Genomic DNA, 23,574 nt, shown 5'->3' on the forward strand with positions numbered 1-23,574 from the left:
ATCGGCTTATGCCACTCTGCTCCCTACTACAGCTCCAACTCTACAATTAGTCCCTCTGAATTGCACTTGTTTGATGCTCTGTGGTGGCAGGTAAGCAAGTCCAGACCACGATCTACCTGCCACCTGTCCTCCATCTATGGGTTGCTGACTCCTGCCCTAGAGCATATAGTAACCACAAAACTGCACACAGTGTGTTTGTAAAAAACATTTTTTTTTTTTCAAGTTTTGTAGTGAGAAAGGATAAGAATTGATGTTGGGTTTTAAGTGCTAACTGGGGCTCCATTAGAGATTTATGCCCACCTCCTGTTCTGCTTACAACAGTTTTACTAGGCAGAAAATGTGGGAAAATTTGCAACAGGGACACAGAAAGAACAATCTGACAGGGGTTTAAGCCTTCCCATATTTTAATAAAATAATTACTGTTTTATTTTAGTATGTGTTGCTGTTGGAGAATTGGCCTTACTTCCTGTTTGGAAAAACATCACCAGGATAGAAGGTCAGGTTAAACTGGTTCTAAAGGGTTATGTTTTTTTTACCTTCATGCATTCTGTGCACGAAGGTAAAAAAAACTTCTGTATCCAGCTCCTCTCAATTTCCCCCCTTATACTTACCTGAGCCCCATTGTGATCCAGTGCCTTGCATGAGAGCAGCGTCTCTCTCTCTGCTCTTTCCCTCCTAACAGGGCAGATTCATAGCGGCTCTTGCTGCTGTCAATCCTGTCAATTAAACTCTGTGACGAGGGAGCATGTCTCTGGACGAAGGTAGCGGGGCTCTAGAGCGAAACCCACACGATTCCCCCCTTTGGAAGTGGCTTCCTATGGGAGCACTGAATGTAGAGGAGGAGTAAGGAGTGCTAGTAGGGGACCTGAGAAGAGGAGGATCAGGGCTGGTCTGCAAAACCATTGCACAGAGCAGATAAGTATAACATTTTTTTTTCTTTTTGTAAAAAAAAAATATATATATATATATTACCTTTTGAAACACTTTACACATCTATAATTGAGCCCCAAATTTCACAGGGGTTCAGACTCTTTCCCACTCTATCCAACACTAAGAAAAAAAAGTTTTGGCTGAACATATACCTAAAGAAAGGCCAAAAGACTACATATAATAGCATGCATGGTGATTTTTACTTCAAAGGTGTTTATCATATAGAATGATTACTGTATACAATTAAATAATCACATATAATAATTTTATTGGCTGCTGAGGGTACTGAGCTCTGATCAATACTTTTATGCCATAGATTTTGGGTAGTAGCATTTAAGCCAATACTGATATATATCTTTTAAGCAGATATTAACATTATCAAATTCAATTTTCTGTTTCAAGGTGGAAACTATTGGAGATGCTTACTGTGTGGCAGGAGGATTACATAAAGAAAGTGAGACACATGCTTTTCAGGTTGCATTGATGGCATTAAAAATGATGGAACTCTCAGATACAGTAACGTCTCCTCATGGTGAGCCCATCAAGGTATGTTAACATCTGCATATACAAAATAATATTAGAAACATCTATTTTTCAAAAATAATGCATAACATATCCACTGAATCACTGCTGTGGGCAATGGCAGCATGAACAAGCTAGAATATCTCAGACAAGTCCCCCACATGCAGGAATAACTCTAAAGGAGCCACCGGCTATATAAAAAAAAGGTTTTTGAGCCTGATTAGAGGCTGCCAGGCTAAAAAAAAACAGTTCCAAAGCACACGACAAACACAGGCTCAGTCTGTGGATGTCTTTTCGAAAATGTATTGTAGTAGTTGAACTCAGGTGGGTAGAGGGATGAGGGTGCAGGGTACTCCGAGTCCTAACACAATCAGGTACAGGAGGACAGATTCTCAAGCAAAGCCCTTCAATAGCAGCCTTTGCTTGAGATAAACTGGACAGCCGGTCAATCTGAGACTCAGTAAGAGCAGTCATAGTGCTTGTTGTAACCTCTGGCGTCTAACCCTCAAAACACAGACACACTCAAAGTTGTACACAAAAGGTCCTACTCACAATGTCCAGAGACAGCTCTCCAACTACTTCTCTGTGACACTCTTCAGTGAAAGGGGCCCATCGTCAGCCCAGATTCCTAAAGTAGTGTCCTCCAGCAGATGTCTTTCAGACCCACAGCCAAGCCTATGATGAGGCCCAACAGCAACAGATCTTTAGTAGCACAGGCTGTCTTCCATGGGCAGAGGCCCCAGGAAAAGAGTCTTCTGAACAGGACCTCCCAAACATTTATCTTCTCACCAGCCACACCTCGGGCTTCCTCCTGGGATTGGCTGAGGTCGGATATATATTCATAGTGAAAAAATGGATCCTCCTAGCCTACTCCTACTCTGGGAGCTTCTTTCAGATGCAGACAGCAGCAACCAACCCCTAGGTGAAGGGGTAGACCTGGCAAGACCTAAAAAATACATTGCTGCTTCACTGAGTAGAGTAAACCCAAAAAACGAAATGTATCCAGGCTAGAGCTGGATGCTACATCCACATGCAAACATATGAGGAAAACACAGAGATTTGGTGTTAAAAAAAGGTCTGAAAGATGCAAGACAGAAATTAATTGAAACTGATGACAGCTGCATTCATTACACTCCAGGCTAAACAGTTTTCCTTCCAATTTTTTCAAAAGACCACCTGTGATGAGATTGAGTTAAAACTGCTGCAAAATTTGTAAAGCTCTTTAAAAGCCTAAATAGGAAATACCAAGACAGCAAGTGAGACTTTTAAAAATGCTTTTACAAAGGTATTATTTATTGGCTTTTTTTTTTCTACAATAGATGCGTATTGGGCTGCATTCTGGTTCAGTGTTTGCTGGGGTCGTAGGAGTAAAAATGCCACGTTATTGCCTTTTTGGAAACAATGTCACACTTGCCAATAAATTTGAGTCATGCAGTGAGCCAAGGAAGATCAATATCAGTCCTACTACATACAGGTAAAAAAACAATATAGTAATATTTTGGCTTTTATTATAAAGAGCAACTCACATCAGGCCTACCTTGGACCAACATGGTCCCCTGAATTCAAGTACACATGTTTGGTACTGAACTCACTGCTAGGTCAAGAAAAGACCTCCAAAATCAGATTGTCGCTGATTATTTATTGTTGTTATCCTAGTTAACTAGAACTTTTCTATTTTCTGGTAACAATAGGGTTGGCCATACATTATACAATTTTCTTATTCATTTTCCTATAGATTTACCTTCAACTACGGTATGCAGTGCAAGGGTTGGCCTGATTGCATTCAAATTAAAGTGTTTAGGTTTGACCTTATATTATATGCTTTTCATAAATCTAAAGGAAAAATGTATAAGGTTTAAAACTAAACTCCAGGCAAAGAGCTAAATAGAGAGATGAAAAATATATGGGAGTTTTTTTACCTACCAAATGATTTGTATTCTGTCTATCCATTTCTTGAGAATTGCATACCCGTGCCATAGAGCACAGCCTGTCTGGTAAGGCAGGAGACCTGATTTTATTCTGCTGCAGTTCAGTCACTAACAAGTCTCTTTTTCAAACCCTCCTTATGATTGGACAGTGAAAGAGAAGCAGCAGACTGCTCATACAGTCAGGTCCATAAACATTGGGACATGGACACAATTCTAATCTTTTTGGCTCTATACACCACCACAATGGGTTTGAAATGAAACAAAAGTCGTGCGTTAACTGCAGACTTTCAGCTTTAATTTGAGGGTATTTACATACAAATCAGGTGAAAGGTGAAGGAATTACAACAGTTTGTATATGTGCCTTCCACTTTTTAAGGAACCAAAAGTAATGGGACAATTGGCTGCTCAGCTGTTCCATGACCAGGTGTGTGTTATTCCCAAATTATCCCATTTACAAGGAGCAGATAAAAGGTCCAGAGTTCATTTCAAGTGTGCTATTTGCATTTGGAATCTGTTGCTGTCAACTCTCAATATGGGATCCGAAGAGCTGTCACTATCAGTGAAGCAAACCATCATTAGGCTGAAAAAACAAAACAAACCCATCAGAGAGATAGCAAAAACATTAGGTGTGGCCAAATCAACTGTTTGGAACATCCTTTAAAAGAAAGAATGCACCGGTGAGCTCAGCAACACCAAAAGACCTGGAAGACCACGGAAAACAACTGTGGTGGATGACCGAAGAATTCTTTCCCTGGTGAAGAAAACACCCTTCACAACAGTTGGCCAGATCAAGAACACTCTCCAGGAGGTAGGTGTATGTGTGTCAAAGTCAACAATCAAGAGAAGACTTCACCAGAGTGAATACAGAGGGTTCACCACAAGATGTAAACCATTGGTGAGCCTCAAAAACAGGAAGGCCAGATTAGAGTTTGCCAAACATCTAAAAAAGCCTTCACAGTTCTGGAGCAACATCCTATGGACAGATGAGACTAAGATCAACTTGTACCAGAGTGATGGGAAGAAAAGAGTATGGAGAAGGAAAGGAACTGCTCATGATCCAAAGCATACCACCTCATCAGTGAAGCATGATGGTGGTAGTGTCATGGCGTGGGCATGTATGGCTGCCAATGAAACGGGTTCTCTTGTATTTATTGATTATGCTTTTTGCTAACAAAAGCAGAAGGATGAATTCTGAAGTGGCAATATTATCTGCTCATATTCAGCCAAATGCTTCAGAACTCATTGGATGGCTCTTCACAGTGCAGATGGACAATGACACGAAGCATACTGCGAAAGCAACCAAAGAGTTTTTTAAGGGAAAGAAGTGGAATATTATGCAATGGCCAAGTCAATTACCTGACCTGAATCCAATTGAGCATGCATTTCACTTGCTGAAGACAAAACTGAAGGGAAAATGCCCCAAGAACAAGCAGGAACTGAAGACAGTTGCAGTAGAGGCCTGGCAGAGCATCACCAGGGATGAAACCAAGCGTCTGGTGATGTCTATGTGTTCCAGACTTTAGGCTGTAATTGACTGCAAAGGATTTGCAACCAAGTATTAAAAAGTGAAAGTTTGATTTATGATTGTTTATCTGTCCCATTACTTTTGGTCCCTTAAAAAGTGGGAGGCACCTATACAAACTGTTGTAATTCCTACACCATTCACCTGATTTGGATGTAAATACCCTCAAATTAAAGCTAAAAGTCTGCAGGTAAAGCACACATTGTTTGTTTAATTTCAAATCCATTGTGGTGGTGTATAGAGCCAAAAAGATAAGAATTGTGTTGATGTCCCAATATTTATGGATCTGACTGTATCTCTGTTATCTTGCTCGCTCCTCCTATTAGCTTGCTGTTTGAACTTCAGCACAACTGATGGGTTCCTTGTTCTGCTTCCCAAAGAGGACATAAACAGTATTTAAGATGGGTACTAACTCTTCCCCACCCTATCTAAAACCAGAAGAAAAAGTATTGGATATATACGTACATTTCGTTTTACAAAATAGAAGCAGGCAAAGATCTTCAAAAAGGTATTTTCTACAGGGTCAGGTCTCATTTTCCTCTTCAGTTTTCCAAAAACTTGCGGAAAGTAGGGACTTAATTTAAAAAAAAATAACAAAACATGTTCAATTTATCTGCTCTTTGCAATGGTTTTGAACAGAGCTGCCCCAATCCTCCTCTTATCGGGTCCGTCGCCGGCGCTTCTTGCACTTTCTTTCTACTGAATGCCCCCATAGCAGTCTGCTTGCTATGGTGGCACTCATGCATACCCACTCCTGAGCCCCTCTATGTGTCCATATGACATACAGAGCCAATTTGTCCCTGCCCTCCACTCCCTGTCACTGGTTCTGATTGACAGCAGAGGAAGCCAATGGCTCCTGCTAATGTATCTGAGCCAATGAGGAAGAAGAGAGCTTCGGCTCTTGTGCACATTGCTGGATCGAGATCGGGCTCAGGTATGTAACTGGCGGGGCTGGGGGGTGAGCTTCATGCAGAAGGTTTTTTCTTTTACTAAATAGAATGCAGTAGGTAAAAATAAAAAATTCTGCCTTTATAACCACTTTAAGAAATATTATAGATCAGTCTACCCAGTACTGATTTCTCAATCTTCCAAAGCTACTGGTGGGTTAAAAAAAAAAAAAAAAAAGAACCCACTAGATTCTTTTATCTCTTTGGGACCACCATTGCCCCCAGCAGAACCAAATAAGCCTCATTCTCATCAATGACTTTTCATATGTTTAATTTATTTAATCTTTTATTTAATTTTCATTTATTTAAACATAGCAGGTTTAGTGAAAAGATCCCTGCTGCAGCAGGAATTACATGTGGGGGGGGCTGTAATCCTGAAAAGTTTGACAACATCACTGATATATTGATTAAAAATTGGAACAGTTCTTCATCAAATTAAAATATTTTCAGTCCCTGCCTATAAATATCCTAAATGCACATGGTTTCACAAGATGTTATTTTTAGGTCCCAGGCCTTCATTGGGTAATTTAGTACATTCATGTTATTGTTCATATCTACAAGAAGACGGAGTGTCAGTCAGGTGTTAGTATAAGGTTCTGTTTATCTATTCAAATAGTTCATTTGTGTATGAAAATATCACACCGTCATAGGGTTTTGTATTGTACTTAATATATTTTTATTTGCTAATATATTTTTCACACCATTAACTTCCTCTTCCCTTTTGAAAGCTAAAACTAAAAAACTAGCGTGACTGAACTAAAAATGTACTAAAACTGGGTTACATGCATGCTTTATCTCTGAAGAAATAATTATTTTGCAAAGAAAAATCATTATTAAATTTATTTAGAACACTGCTGTATACTTCCTAAAATCAATAATTATGTGTTTTCTTTATATAAATGTATAAAAGATTGTCTTGATGAAAATAACCATGTGCATTATAAACCTTGTTTCTATGTGTTTGTAGTAGGGATTGACCGATTATCGGCAACACCGATATATCGGGAGCCGATATGCACTTTCCCCGATATATCGGAATCGGCCCCTGAGGTTACCGATATTGCCGATATTTAGGGAAAGTGCTTGTACCGTGGTGATGCCTGCAGCTAGAGGCATCTACCCGGTACCGGTGTTTATAGCCGATGGTCGGCTGACTTGTAATGACAACCGATGCGGCTGAGAAGCAGCTCCGCTGTCATTACAAGGAGCGGGAGGGGACGCCACCGCCGAAGAGAAGACCCGGGTCTCCATGTAAAAAAATATCACTTCCGGGTACTCGGCGCCAAATTAAAAAAACTGACAGCATTCAAAACAGCCAAACTTGGCGTTTTGAATGCTTTTCGGTGCCGAGGAGGGGTTTGGGGTCTTTTAGACCCCAGATCCCTCCACAAGAGTACCTGTAGAAAAAAAAAATATATATATTTTTTACATGTCCGAAAATATTGGCAGATATCGGCCAATACCGATATCCGATGACCAAAATATCAGTATCGGCATTAAAAAAACGATATCGGTCAAACACTAGTTTGTAGTAATATGTGCACATAGGGGCAGCCAATTTTGCTCATTACATAAGCAGATCCTGCTTTGCAGTGTTACAGTCCACAATTCTGGGGTTAATTTATTGAAGGAGTAACCAATCACATGCTAGTAAAAGCTCTGTTTTTTCATTTCCCTATACATGATTGGGTAATCAAAGTGATTGCAGGTTCACCTTATTTACTAACAATCACTCTGCAAAATAATCAACCAATACACCTTTAGTAAATCAACCTCAATGATTTTGCTTCATTAGGCGGGGTATACACATCTAGAAATTCAACAGGAACCAGACACATTTCGATCTGTGTGTAGCCCGGTTGTTAGACCAGTTTCTGTTGAATTGTCCTGCTGGGAAAACATCAACAAAAAAATCTACATGTAGACCCAGCTTAAATAAAAAAACAAATGAAATTCACATCACTGCAGAAAATACTTGTACATATCAATATATAATATAATATAATATAATATGTATGATTTCATTAGAATTATGCAGGCAATTCACATTGGTTATCTATAAATGGCAGGCGTTTCCAGGAAGAATAGTTGTGTCTAAGATTGGGACAAACACTATAACAAGTTGAATGTGCATAAGTAAGGCTCCATTCACACCATGCAGGTTTGACAAATCGCGTGTGCATTCCCACACCTCGCATGTAGGGCACCACTGCTCATCTGCTAAAGGGCAACACGTTTCTTGCATGCTGGGAAAGTGCGTGATTTTGCGCACATTCCCATCACACACTGAATGTAAACTTAGCAAAACAGGGCCACCAGATGTATTCCCAATCTGTGCTGCTCTCAGCAGCATTGGACAGGCAGAATTGGCCATATGGAACAGTGGTTACCATCCTTTTCGGACCTCATGGATCACTAAACTCACAGTTTTGAATCCCGCGGACCACTAACATGAATTTTACATGTCTTATACACACAATGCTATGGCTCTCTGCCCCCCTCCCCCTGGATCACACTGCTGCTTTATACACACAATGCTCTGGCTCTCTGCCCCTGACCCAACACTCTGGATCACACTGCTGCTTTACACAGACTCCTTATTCAGCCACGTGCTTGAGCTCTGTGTTCCCTCTTGCAGTCTGTGATCAACACTACCATTGGAAGTCCCCTCCTTCACCTCTTTCTCTCTTCACTATTTCCGGTGCCTCCTCAAGTTCACAGGAGCCGGAACTACAGAGGAGGCATCAGGTATCACATGAAACTGGAAACAACATTGGGCGGTATATAGTACATCCGCCACAATGTCAATTTGCGGCAGAACCCCTGGGGACCACTAAAATGTTCTTGTGGGTCATCAGTGGTCCACGGACCACTGTTTGGTGATCGCTGATATAGAATATACTAATGCAGGCCCTTAGATCTCATCCATCCTTTGTCAACCTTTTTAACACAGAGAAATCCATAAAATTACTTTCATTTCACAGGGAAGATATGCTAATAATTACTCTATCTATAGTTCACATTTCATTAGTGTGAAAGTTAGTGGTAAGAATGGTTCTTACATTTCTAGCCTGTGGGAATAATTACTGATAGTTAAAACAATCATTGGTGTAAGTGGTTACTTATCTGAGAGGTAAAATGTGATAATTGCTCAAGGAACCCCTAGCAACCTCTGGAGGCACTCTGTACAGAACCCTGGTTGAGAAGGGGTGTTCTAATCTATGCATACTTCTTTTAAAGGAGAAATTGCATGTCGCTCCTCATACAATCTTGTCTTGTCTTAAATGGATTGTGAAGGCAGAAGTTTTTCTATTATCCTAATGCATTCTATGCATTAGGATAAAAAAAACCTTCTGTGTGCAGCAGCCCCCCTAATACTTACCTGAGCCCATCTTTATCCAGCAATGTTGCAGGAGTTTCTCAGCTGCCCGGGACTTGCATCCTCATGGGCTGAGACAGCAGCATGGCGTGATTGGCTCCCACTGCTGTCAATCAAAGTCAGTGAGCCAGTCAGGGGTGAGAGGGGACAGGGCCGGGCTGCGGTTCCATGTCAGAATGGACACAGGGAGCTGTGACTCGGCTCGGGTGCCCCCACAGCAAGCTGCTTGCTGTGGGGGCACTCAACAGGAGGGAGGTGCCAAGAACACAGAAGAGGGGCCTGAGAAGATCCAGACCACTCTGTGCAAAACCAACTGCACAGAGCAGGTAAGTATAACATGTTTGTTATTTTTTTTTTTTTAAACAAGAAATACTTTAAGGGAACATTTGGTGTTCCTGAACCTATAAACGGTTGTATTGAGTCAAAAGTCCTATACAGGCAGTCACTTATTTAACTGCTTATCCGTTTGTGTGTGGCATCCTCCTTATACTGTATATTGCTGTCCATGTTTGCTTTGAGGTGGCGCAGGACTAAGAAAAGAAAGTCGTCCATGCTGTTCCCTTCTCCCACCACTTTCTGGAAAATATTAAAGACGTATCCACCTAGACATGTTAAAATGCCTTCTAATTCTTAAGCATAGATGGAAAGTAGGCAGTGCCAATGAACCCCGACTCTATTTCTATTACCATACAGGAATTTGCAGTATTATGTTTAGACTAATGAGGGGATCGCTGACAAGAGTCTACAAACTGCTTGTTTTATTACAGTTAGCTGTGTGTCTACTTTATGTAAGCTTTAGAAGAGATAATAAGCAAATAATAGGACAGAATGTTCTGTACCCTCAGCATTATTTGACTAGAGCCAAAGCTTTGGTCTTTGTAATTCCATCACTGGTCATTGCTTGACTGCAATATATGAAAAAAAAAAGTATTCTTATATTTGATATAACTATGCATTGCTGTTTTATATTTACATTTGTGTTTACAATATTCTTGCAGTTTGCTTAAGGATTTCAAAGGGTTTAGATTTATCCCTCGGTCTAGAGAAGATCTTCCACCAAACTTTCCATCAGACATTCCTGGGATCTGTTACTTTCTCGAAGCTTCTGATCGAGATCTGTTGACCAAGACATGGCGCCAAAAAAAGACTCTCGAAGATTCACATTTTGATTCACAGCTCAACAAAACGAAATAAACTATTTTCCTGTATCATTTGTAATGTACTATATTGTGTAGAAAATGAATACTGGTGTAAATGATAATCTTGTCTTCCTTTGATTTGACATTTTTCTTCAGTCAAACATCTCTCTTATGAATGACTTGTAATTCACAGTAATAATTTTAACTGCACACAAGTACTAGTTTTACAGATCCAAAAAAGTAATTCCTTATTAAATTTTAACATTCAAATTCAAATCCACTGTATTTTGCAAGCATTGTCAATCCGACCACACAGCTGCTGACCTAAAACTTCATTATGATGGCTATTTGCATAACAATTAAATAAGCAAAATGCTGTTTAATAATAGGTTTAGGGTAAATGGGTTTCACTATCCTTCCACTCTATCATTACCGTGTCGTTTCATAAATGTAAAACCTTACTTTGTAAAGTCATCTACAGGCATAAAAAGACATAGCAATGCTTAAAAATTACCCCCCCCCCAATTAATCCTATATTACATCCTGAAGCATGCCTAAGTATGCTATACTGTGAAATAGCACTGCTATAGATATCTCAAGTCCCTGCACCTCCATACATTCCACCAGCAGTCACAGTAGCACCATCAGCTAAAGCACAGGGTCTCCAAACTTTTTAAACAAAGGGGCAGTTTAATGTCCTTCAGACTTTATGGGGGGGGGGGGGGTCAGACTGTGGCCTGTGGGAGTGGAAATTGTCCTGGCGTCAGTGGGAGTAAACATTGCATCTTTGGTATTAGGGGGAGGAATAATGCTCCACCGTTGGTGCCATTTGGAGAAATAGTGCCCTATTGTTGATGTCAGTGACAGGAATTATGCCCCATTGTTGGTGTCAGTGGGAGTAATAGTGTCTCCTATCAGTGGGAAGAATAGTGCTGCAAGGGCCAGATAAGGCAAGCAAATGACTGCATCTTGTCCTTTGCTTACTGTTTGGAGACCACTGAGCTATAGGGTCAGGATTGATGTCTTCTGAACCTGGAGACACAGAGCCACCAATGCCCAATGCCGTAAAAACAAACCTAAATGAAGATTACACCTAGAAAAGCTATCCATTCATTTGATAAGATGGAAAGGTATACTCTGCAGTCTTTGACTTCTGCAAGTGAGTAATGTTTTTTTTTTTTTTGCATAAAAAAGCAAATCTGATATTACTAGAATGCTCTAAACTGGTCTGGAAACAAATTAAGGGCTTTAAATTTGAATTTAAGCTTGAATTGTGTGGAAATGAAAAAGGTAAGTTTCTCCAAGAGTAAAATGTATTTGTGAGTGGGTATAAAGTATAATAAACATGTAGACCTGTTCATTTTACTGTGAGGCAGGCACCCATGGGAGCACCTAAATACAGGGCACTCTCATATGCAAAGCTGAAATTTAGTTTAGAAAAGGTAACTTTATGCCACCTCTCCTTGCACCAATGCTTTACTCTTGATAAATGAAACCATCACAACTATTGACCTATACTATGGTACAGTATAAACCATCACAACTATTGACCTATACTATGGTGTAAAGCCTTTTAAATGTTCTAAATCAGTATAAAGAGCACCCAGAGAAAAATCTCCCAAACTTAGGGCTTTCAATAGATATTGAAAGCAACCTCCATACATGACTTATGTTCTTGTTCTCTAGGATCCCCCATCCCTGCTACCTTGATTAATTCTACTGCATTTGCAAAATACTCCATCACCTTTAAAAGTACACTTACTAGGCTGGGAGCACGAAAGAGTTGAAGTTGTGGGACAAAGTTTAATAGAAGCTAATGGAAGAATGTGTGGTAAGTGAGCAGGTGTTTTAACAGGAGGTACCTCTCAGACCCTTAAAAAAAACTGTTAGACAGGGTTAATTTGGTCTGTTGCGGGCTAGCTGGGAAGTGAGGGGGGAATTTGTCTTTATTGTCATGTGTCGCCCTTCCATGTGCTCCTTGCTGCAAAGGCCAGTTATAGGTTGGGGAGGTTGCCATTTGTTTGTACCTCTCAGATCCTGCCTACCTTAACTTTAAGCCTATAGTGCCAATGAAAAATCCAATGATAGTGTTGACAAAAGAGATACTACTTAATGTATGCCATGCTTTTTGAAGAACCCAACAAGATCATACCAGCCATTGAGGTTAGAGACTGTTTTCTTAGCAAACTGATTATTAGTAAAAAAAGGTAAACTTGTGTTTGCATTTAATACTCAATAATATCCATGGTTATCCACAACCACCAGACTGCATCATTGTTCTAACAGGAGTTAAAAATATGAAATGTCTGATGGCTATGGGTAACACTTTTTTCCTATTTATTAACCCACATTTTATATTCTGGTAATAAACTTTAATGTAATTATATACATATTTATGTAGTTAGTCTGGTTGAAAAAAGACACAAGTCAATCTAGTTTAACCAATAAAAGAAAAAGAAAATTGCAATTCTATATGCACAAACCTATACCCACAGTTGATCCAAAAGAAGGCAAAAAAAAAACAGCAAAGTATGATCCAATTTGCTCTAGGGAAAAAGAAATCCTTCCTGATCCCCCAAGAGGCTATCGGACATTCCCTGGATCAACTTTACCTATAAATGTTAATACCCAGTTATATTATGTTCATTTAGGAAATAATTTCGGCTTTTTTTAAAGCAATCTACTGAGCTGGTCAGAACCAGCTCCTGAGGGAGTCTAGTCCACATTTTCACAGCTCTTACTGTGAAGAAGTTTTTCCGTATTTGGTACTGATACAGTGGAGCTATTTTGAAGAACTGGAGCCAAAACAGTACTGTGTCTCATAGCTATTTTTTCAGTATTAGATTTTCATTAAAATCAGCAGCAACAACAATAACAAATAAAATTGGTTTCTGTGATCAATATCTACAATTATTCCACGTTTTATAATTGGGTCCCAGCTTGTCATTGGTGCTACTCACAGAAAGATGTCCACATTACTTTTAAGGTTGTGCCATTTATTTTAGTTTTTTTTTTCATTTAAATTTTTTTATTTATAAAACATGATTCTTGCGATATTATTCACTTCATTTGTTACACAGATTTATATATATATATATATATATATATATATATATATAAATCTGTGTAACAAATGAATTGAATAATATATATATATATATATATATATATATAAACATGTCACATGTGCATGACATATACAGAGTATATTTTTATGTGTTTCTTATGAAAACTTTCATAAAAGTTCATTAACTTATAAATGTCAAAACTTGCTTAAGCATTATTATTAATATGATCATTATATAGGTGTACGAGATTATGCAGAAGTCAGTTGAACAGTCTTCCTGCTGATGTTGCCAAATACTTATACAATAAGCAGCTTCCAATAAAAATTTTTATTTTATTTTGAATGCAGTGATACTGTTGTTTCTACATCTTGTAGCAGTATTTTAATTGGAGAGTCTTTAAAAAACAACTAGTGGTATACTTCATAGTGTGATCCTTCTGTTATCTCTTGATAGATGATGTAACGCTGCAATAAAAAAAAATATATGTGGAACAATTGTGTCACCAAGACATTTTTAAAACACGTTATTGTGTAATACTAGTTTCCGATTTGTCAGCTTATATATTGTCACAGCTCAGGCGGAATGTGCTTCACTATTTGGTCCCTGGAATGTACTTGTTAAGAGACAAGCATAGGCTTACTCGATGTGAGCCTTTATATGTGACCTGTAGATTTATTCAACTCAAAGGTTCTTATTGTAAACTGTAAATGTCATAGCAATAAATGTTTTTATAGTATTCTATTATTTCCAAGAGCCTCATTTATTTACTACTATTCCAATGAAAAGAGAACACCCATCTGCAATCCAAAGAGTGGGGTAAGTGTGTCTCTGCTAGGAATGTGGTTTGGGTTAACTGCTACTATGGGTTTATATTAAAGGATAAGTCCAGTCAAAAACTAACTAATGCTAAACCTGCTCTTTGCCACATTCTAAGACTATTCTATCTAACCCTGTAAACCAAAAATAACTGTACTTACCTTTTCTGTACTCGATCCGGTCTGGTCTCCATGTTGATCTGTCAGCGGCGGCTTCAGCATGGAGGTGTGTGCAGGAGGGGCACTCGACAACAGAAGTCTATGGGTGACATCACTTCCCATTCATTCCTCTCCTGCACAGACCTTCCGTCGCTGGAGACCGGAACGAATCTGGTGTAGAAAAGGTAAGTAAAGTGATTTTCGCTTTGCGGGGTTATATAGAATAGTCTTAGAATGTGGCAAAGAGCAGGTTAAACGTTAGTTTTCGACTGGACTTATACTTTTAAACTTTAAAATATTTTTTATTGAGAAAATAAACAGGCATTGGCATAGCAATATCCATACATAAGAATTATATACAATCCGACTAAAGTATGAATTACACTGAATAGTTACCTAGGCACAGGAACTTAAAAACATCCACATGGAAATACCATATGTTACCTATGACATAAGGTTTACATGGGTATCCAACCTTTTGGCCTCTCTGGGCCACATTGGGTGTAGAGAAATTTTCTCGGGCCGCAAATAAAATATATACCATAGTTAAGGCAAGTAATAAAATGCTGCTGCGCCCCCCACACTAATTTAACCCAACTAGGAGGATGATCAAATGAAATGGAATCAGCATACAGAGGTTTACTTCTTCTGTGAGACAATAAAGGAACACTCTAACCACCATGACCACTTCAGTGATTTGAAGTGGTCATGGTGGTAGGAGTCAGAAACACTGCACATGCTTGCCTCCTCTCCCTTCCTAGGCAGCCTCTGCCTACCATTAGTTGGAAGATGCTGTGGCTGTGCCCCCGACCCGACTTCCTTCCTCCCCAGCAAAAAAAATTGTCAGGGAGGAACAGTGGGCCGCATTGCCTGCTGTTCCGGGCCGCATTGCCTGCTGTCCCGGGCTGCATGCGGCCCTCGGGTCGCAGGTTGGACATGCCTGGTTTACAGCAATAGTTATGGATTCAAAGTAGAAGGCTTGGGCGAACTACCTTCTTCAACACTTTAAGCCTTAACAAGCGAATAGAGGAAAGGGAAAAGCCCAGTTCCCAAGAGAACCCGACGAAGAACAGAGAAGGGAGGGAAAAAGAAGGGGGAGGAACAAAGAAAGATAGGGAAGCCTCATTTGCCCATTTGTGCGTCATCATATTACCACAGAGAACTATAGCAGTTTATATTTTGTGCCCCAAGGGGCCCAGTATTGCTCGAACATTTTAACATTGCCATTCGACTTTGCAAATGCATACTCGTGGGAGAATTGGAGATGTACTTGGGACACGACCTCTGCAAGTGGACTTATACTTTAAATCCCTGATATTCACTAGGTTTGCCCCAGAAATAGGCAAAAACCTATAATGCAGTGCAGTCTCCTGCAATCAGCAAGAGTCATAAATGTCAACTTATGGATAGCTCAGCCCTACACACAGCAGCCATATTGTCAGTGTGTGTTGAAGCTGTAAGGGAGAGCTGACAGTTTTGTATATGGAGAAATATATATATATATATTTTTTTTTTTTTTAAAATTGATACATGGAGAGCACATACATTTTGGTATTTGCTTTTTTTTCAATATCTTCCATGGCAGTGTCACTCTTCCCATTACTTTTGTTTGACAATAGACTGTTTATTAGCCCCACAAATGGCCAGAATTAAATTGGTTGTAAAGGCTGAAGGTTTTTTACCTTCATGCAATCTATGCATGAAGGTTAAAAACCTTCAGTGTGCAGCTCCCCCTCAGCTCCCCTAATTCTTACCTAAGCTCGATCATGATCCAGCGATGTGCACAAAACCCAAGGCACTCCTGGGTCTCTCCCTCCTGATTGGCTGAGATTCAACAGCGGGAACCATTGGCTCCCGCTGCTGTCAATCACAGCCAGTGAGGCAGGGTGAAGAGCTGAGCCACGCCCTCTGTATCCTATGGATGCATAGAGCCGGCTTTGGAGTGAGCACGCACGAGTGCCCCCACAAAAAGGGACTTGCTATAGGGACACTCAGCATAGGGGAAGGGCCCAGAGCGCTGGTGGGGGACCCAAGAAGAGAAAGATCGGGGCTGCTCTGTGCAAAACCACTGCACAGAGCACGTAAGTATGACATCTTCATTACTTTTTTTAAAATAAACATTTTTCTTTTACAATCAATTTAAGTAACAACAATCACCCTATAGAAATCAATAGGGCTTGTTGCACAGTTCACAAATGTTGAGCAGGGTTCAGGAAGCTGTTCACAAACTGAACAAAACAGTTCTGCTTTCCTTCTTACAATGCAAATCTATGAGTCACCTCACTATTTAAAAACATTTCACTCTCTATGTCTCTTCCATCTGCCATCACTACAGTCATTTAGCAATTAAGGTCCCCATAGATATCTCAAATTTCTTTTTATTATTGGTGATTCAGCTAAAATTCAAGCCATGGGTGGCCTTGCAAGCCTGGCTTGACAAACGTTTATTTAAAAATTGACTAAGCTGGGTGGAAAATTCTTGGTCAAAAAGTGATGAACAGCAGCCTTTAGGCAGAATCCTTGGAATGGCTAATTCATAGGTGACAGCATTTCAAAAAGTATTAGATGGGCACCTTTTTTTACTGTGCATCCAGCAAGTAATTGTAGGTAGAGAATGTACGTAAACCCAAAACAAAAAATGTAATATATTAAAGCTTACTAATCATTAAATGTTGTGGCTGCATTCGTTTTCTTTGTTTAGGCTTTTTCCCCTCTGTTTTCACCTCGTGATCTGGCCAGTAACACACCTCCTGTATTAGAGTGCCCCTAATCTGGATGAATGAGCACAGGGGACACATTTGGACAGCAGCATTGTCTGTCTGGGGGTAAGGGAGTGTTAGATGTACTGGAAGATTTGGATACACTAACAAATTGAAGCCACACTCCAGCTAATACTCTATAAGCAGTTGCAGCAACATTTTTTTTTCCTTTTGGAATAAAGGTTTTACATAAATGAATAAAAGCTTATAATTGGAAGCACCCCTGCCAGTGCTAAACATACTGGCTTCATCATCAAAACAAAAGAAAGCAAGCAAAAAAAAAAAAGAATATTAATGCAACCATCACATCTAAGAATTGGTAGCATGCAATATAATAAATGTTTTCTTTTGGGTTTAATACCACTTTAATAAGGGGAAGGGCATTCATTTAAAATGGACATGGTTCTACAAGAGGCATATAATTAACCACTTCAGCCCCGGAAAGGTTTTACCCCCTTAATGACAGAACATTTTTTGTAATTTGGCACTGCGCTACTTTAACTAATTGTGCGGTCATGCAACGCTGTACCCAAACAAAATTTGTCCTTTTTTCCCACAAATAGAACTTTCTTTTACTGGCATTTTGCCCAGTTGAATGGGAATTCCCTCTGTAAAGCCAATTCTTCTGTCTCACTTAGCCCAATATTCAATATTTCTGACTTTATTGGGTTGATCTTAAAATTTGATAATTCCCCATATTTCTTTAACTCTTTTATGACATTTGGGAGGGTTATTCCAGGGTTGGTAATGGAAAAACAGAACATCATCTGCATATGCTGCAACTTTGTGTTCCTCCTGTCCGACCCCTACTCCCCCTAAATCTTTGTTTCTCCTTATTGTCGCCAGTAATGGCTCTAATGACAGGACGAACAACAGGGGCAAGAAAGGGCAACCCTGTCTCGTCCCGTTGGACATTTCAAACTGGGGTGATAAGTTACCGTTTACCTTTACCAGTGACGTTGGATTCTTATACAGTACTCTTATCCATTGGGTTGTTCTAGGACCAATACCTAGATCCTCTTGTTTCCAGCATAAACTCCCAGTCCGCCCTGTCCAAAGCTTTCTCAGCGTCTATTGACAACAGGAGGGCCGGGGTGTTAAGGCCTCTAGATTTGTGTAAGAGCAATAATGCTTGATCCAGTTATCTTTCCCCTCTCTACCTGGAATAAATCCGGTCTGGTCTGTGTAGATCCAATTCTGATTATTTTATATATTTTTGTATCCTTTATTTTCTGTTTTGTTCTGCTTCAGGTGATTCCCTTGGCCGCACAGTATCTAAGGCCTTTTAGTAGCTTTGAAATGCTTTGGCTATATCTGTTGTTAAATAGACAATTTCCCCCCTGCTATTTTTTTACTTTTGCTATGTAGTTGTTCGATTTTTTTACTCTTTAATACTCTTGCTAAATATTTTCCAGGTTTATTTCCACACATATCTTTCCCTAGCAATTCTATTAAAGTTACGTCTTGTCTCTTCCTCCAAAATTTCTCTTAGTTTATCTCTTTTTAATACTAAGGTTTGTTGTATCTCGCCCTCCAGGTTCTTTTTATGTTTCTGTTCTAACTCGTGAATCTCTGTTATTAGTCTGTTTATATACCTAGTTCTTTCCTTTTTTTCCGGGAACCTATTGAGATAGGTATTCCTCTAATATATGTTTTGTGAACCTCCCAGATCGTAGCTACGGGGATATCTGGGGTTTCATTGTCTGTGAAATATTGTTTCAGTTCTTTCTCTAGCCTTTTCCCAACTTATCCCTCCTTTATCAGATCTTCATTTAATCTCCAGATATTTATCTTTCTCTGGAAACCTGGGATTTTATTTGCAAAATAACTGGGGCTTAGTCAGATATAGGCATTGTCCCTATTGATGTACTAACAACCGCTTCTAATAGCCTGTGTTCTATCATTTAGAATCTAATTTTGAGTATATAGAGTGCACCTGTCAGTGGTAAGAGTAGTCCCTTACCCTAGGGCAGGGGTATTGAATTAAAATTCAAGGAGGTCCGGTCGCTAAAATGTTCTTTGGGCCGAGGTCCAAATCTCAAGTCTGTGCTATGACTCAGAAAGATTGTTTCACCATATGTCTTATCAAAAAATGAGAAATGTACAAGTTCCATAGCATTTCAACAATACTTATTGTCAAGTTTCAGTTACGACATTAAACATGTGGACAGTTGGAACTAGGACAGCTTTACATTTTCTCTTGTCTTTGTATGGAATACAAGCAACTATCCTTAACAAAAACAACATGGGAACAAATCAATAACTCTTTAATAAAACATTAAAGCCCATCCATGCACATGTGTAGGTGCTCATTGGTGAGCCTGGAACGATACTTGATTTAATAATATTCATAGTGCAGAAAGCTGACTCACAGCTGTACACAGATCCAAACATGGTCAAGGTGTGTAGTGCTACCTTGATTAGACAAGAGAAATCAGTCTGTAGCCAGAAGTTAGCAGGATCAGTTCCTACAAAGTGCTCTCTTAAGCCCCGTACACACGTAGCGATTGTCGGCCATAAATATTCGGCCGCCGAACGATCGGCCGATTGTCGGCTTGTTAGTATGATGCTTCCGACAGCCGACAGCGCATTTTCGGCCGAACAGAATCTGTCATGCAGGCATTAAAATTTTTGTTGGCCAACACCAGAACGGCCGATTGTTCGCCAGTCAGTACAGATTTCGTCCGACAGACAGCAGATTAGCAAGACTGGGCATGCTCAGAAAAGAAAAAAGACAAGGAAAGTTAACCATCACATGACATCACTTCTGCAGTTGGCTGTTGTTGGCCGACAAAATTCGTGTGCAGTCTTTTGCAGTTTTCAACAGACACGACAGCCCTGGACAAAAGATGGCCGATCGTTCGGCCGACGATCGGTACGTGTGTACGGGGCTTTACTGCAACATTTGTTTGCAGATCGATAAGTTCTGACTGTAGAGATACCTCATGTGCCCACTTGAAGGTCTGCATCATCTCCTTTGAAAACACACTGACATCTTTAATGAGGAGGGGATTGTGGATGAGCAGGAGGATCTGCTGTCCACGACTGAAGCTATCAAAACTTTTGCTGAAGTTTCCAATCAGTTTATCTATGAAATCAACAAAATGAAATACACCTCTCTTTCCTTGAATCTGTTCTTTCACCTTTGTGAAATGCAAGCACTCTCCTTGAAGATCTTCCCTAAACAAATCCAGTTTTCTCTGGAAGGAGCAGACAGCGGCCATCAAATCACAGATGGAATTGTTCTTGCCCTGGAGCTTTAAATTGAGTTCATTAAGGTGTGATGTTATGTCCACTAGGAAAGCAATATCATCCATTGTGCTCTCTTCTTGTAAAAACAGTGAAAACATAGAAACATAGAAACATAGAAACATAGAATGTGTCGGCAGATAAGAACCATTTGGCCCATCTAGTCTGCCCAATATATCTGAATCCTATGAATAGTCCCTTGCCCTATCTTGTATGAAGGATAGCCTTATGCCTATCCCATGCATGCTTAAACTCCTTCACTGTATTTGCAGCTACCACTTCTGCAGGAAGGTTATTCCATGCATCCACTACTCTCTCAGTAAAGTAATACTTCCTCATATTACTTTTAAACCTTTGCCCCTCTAATTTAAAACTGTGTCCTCTTGTGGTAGTTTTTCTTCTTTTAAATATGCTCTCCTCCTTTACCGAGTTGATTCCCTTTATGTATTTAAATGTTTCTATCATATCCCCTCTGTCTCTTCTTTCTTCCAAGCTATACATGTTAAGGTCCTTTATCCTTTCCTGGTAAGTTTTTTCCTGCAATCCATGTACTAGTTTAGTAGCTCTTCTCTGAACTCTCTCTAGAGTATCTATATCCTTCTGGAGATATGGCCTCCAGTACTGCGCACAATACTCCAAGTGAGGTCTCACCAGTGTTCTGTACAGCGGCATAAGCACTTCTCTCTTTCTACTGCTTATACCTCTCCCTATACATCCAAGCATTCTGCTGGCATTTCGTGCTGCTCTATTACATTGTCTTCCCACCTTTAAGTCTTCTGAAATAATTACTCCTAAATCCCTTTCCTCGGATACTGAGGTCAGGACTGTGTCAAATATTCTATATTCTGCCCTGCTTTCTGGCTTTTGAGTTGTACTAAGAAAGCTGCTACTTCTGTTTGTATGGACCAAAAGTGTTCCAATACACTGCCTTTACTCAACCACCTAACATTGTTTGAAGAAAAAGGCCATTTGCATTTGCCTCAGCTTCTTTAAGAAACTCTCTTAAAGCGGAACAGTTTGGGTCAGTACAGTTAGGAAGGGTTAGAATGGTCCGGTCTATTCAGGTGAGCGTTTCCACTGCAAGTCGGGCCACCAGGGACCATGCGGGGTTTACACCAAATGAGGTGTTTGTTTTGCTCTTTCATTTGACGTGAGCATTGAAGTTTTCCTGTCTGCCTATCAGTGGAATCTATTGTGTGGCGCCAGTAACTCTGCCCTAACTGTACCGTACCATTTCCCATGGCCCTACATCTGAAGCAGGACCAGGAATGGTGCGGTTTGGTTCGGTTGTATGGGCCACTTTCATAATGGAAACACTCAAATTAGCGTACCGTACCGAACTGACCCGAACCGATCCGCTCAGTGGAAACGAGACATTAGTAAACGATGTCGATGGGATGAGGATACACTGATGAAGTTGATGGAGTTGGAGTTTCATCATTGTGTCCATGATTTCTGCGATCTTTTTTCATAGAATGGCACACAGGACAGTCTGGTGAATGATGCAGTGGTAAGCAATGAGGTTCTTTTTCAGTCGTGCCACAGCTCCTCTCTTCTTTCCTACCATGGCAGGGGCACCATCTGTGGTGACTGAGACCACTTTTTTAAGATCTATCTCCCGCTTTTTCAGAATCTCCCTAATGGCCTCATATATGTCTTGTCCTCTTGTATGTGTCTCAAGTGGTGTTACACCTAACAGGTCCTCACAGAGTTCTTTTGTTTCTTTGTGAAAAAATCTTACATACACCAAAAGCTGGGCATTATCCGTTATATCTGTTGATTCATCAATGGCTAAAGAAATGCATACTGCACTCTGAATAGCTGCATCAAGTTGTGCCAATACATCCCCTTTTAATATTTCGGTCTTTTTTGTTGCCGTTGACGCTGATAGTGGGATTTGGTTGATTTTTTCACACAGCTCTTTTTGTTTACCCTCAAGTAAAGTTTTAGCAACAGCATTCAAGCATTTCTTAACAAATGTACCATCGGTAAATGGTCTTTCGTGTTGCCCCAAAATCCATGCTACTTTAATTATTTCCTCCACACACTCTGGTAATACTCTGTAAATGTAAATGCCCCCATTAGTGTTCCCCCTTACATCAGTTGCCCCTATCAGAGTAATTCATTACATTGGGTGCCCCCATCAGACTACCCCCATAAATCAGTTGCCACCACATCAGGTTTCTGCAATGGAATGCCCTCTTACATCTGGTGTCTTCCTTTAGTGTTCCCCCTTACATTGTTTGTCCCCATCAGAGTGTGTCATTATATAAGGTTCCCCCATCACAGTGCCCACTTACATAGGGTGTCCTCTTTAGAGTCCCCCCTTACATTAGTTGTCACCATAAGGGTGCCTCCTTACATCAGGTGTCCCCACCACATCAGGTGTGCCCATCAGAGTGCCCTTTTCGATTAGGCGCGCCCATCAGAGTGCCCCTTTACATCAGTTGTCTCCATCACAGCGTTTCTTTACATCAGGTGTCCCCATCACAGTGCCCGCTTACATGAGGCATTCCTGTCAGAGTACCCCCTTACATCAGATATCCCCATCAGTGTGCCCTCTAACATAAATTGTGCCCATCAGAGTGCCCCTTAACATAAAATGTGCCCATCAGTGTGTCCCTTAACATAAAATGTGCCCATCAGCATGCCCCTTAACATAATATAAATGGCATGCTGATGGGTACATCTTATGTTAAGGGGCACTCTAATGGGCACATTTATTGTTAAGGGGCACTCTAATGGGCACAAAAAAATGTGCCCATCACAGTACTTCTTTACATCAGGTTTCCCCATGACAGTGCTCCTTTACATCGGGTATCCCCATCACAGTGCCACCTTACATCAGGCATTCCAGTCAGAGTGCCCCCTTACATCAGTTGTCCCCATCATAGTGCCACCTTACGTCAGGCATTCCCGTCAGAGTGCCCCCTTACTTCAAGTGTACCATCACAGTGCTTCTTTACATCAGGTGTCCCCATCACAGTGCCACCTTACATCAGGCATTCCCATCAGAGTGCCCCCTTACATCAGTTGTCCCCATCAGTGTGCCCCCTTAACATACATTTTGCCCATCAGAGTGCCCCTTAACATAAAATATGCACATCAGTGTGTTCCACAGCATAAATGTGCCCATCAGCGTGCCCCTTAACATAAA

General features: G+C 40.3%; 1 protein-coding gene across 1 annotated transcript in view; it reads left to right on the plus strand.

The window, feature by feature from the left end:
* Positions 1-10,847, plus strand: part of GUCY1A1 (guanylate cyclase 1 soluble subunit alpha 1) — an 83,734-nt gene extending 72,887 nt beyond the window's left edge. Inside the window, exons 6-8 of the mRNA XM_082255448.1 lie at positions 1,333-1,476; positions 2,772-2,926; positions 10,227-10,847. Coding sequence (XP_082111574.1) covers positions 1,333-1,476; positions 2,772-2,926; positions 10,227-10,422 — 495 coding nt within the window. The 3' untranslated portion in view covers positions 10,423-10,847. The remainder of the gene's footprint in view (positions 1-1,332; positions 1,477-2,771; positions 2,927-10,226) is intronic.
* The last annotated feature ends 12,727 nt before the right edge of the window (positions 10,848-23,574 follow it).

This window comes from Pelophylax lessonae (genome assembly GCF_965119305.1).
Source record: "Pelophylax lessonae genome assembly, chromosome: 1".
Lineage (NCBI taxonomy): Eukaryota > Metazoa > Chordata > Amphibia > Anura > Ranidae > Pelophylax > Pelophylax lessonae.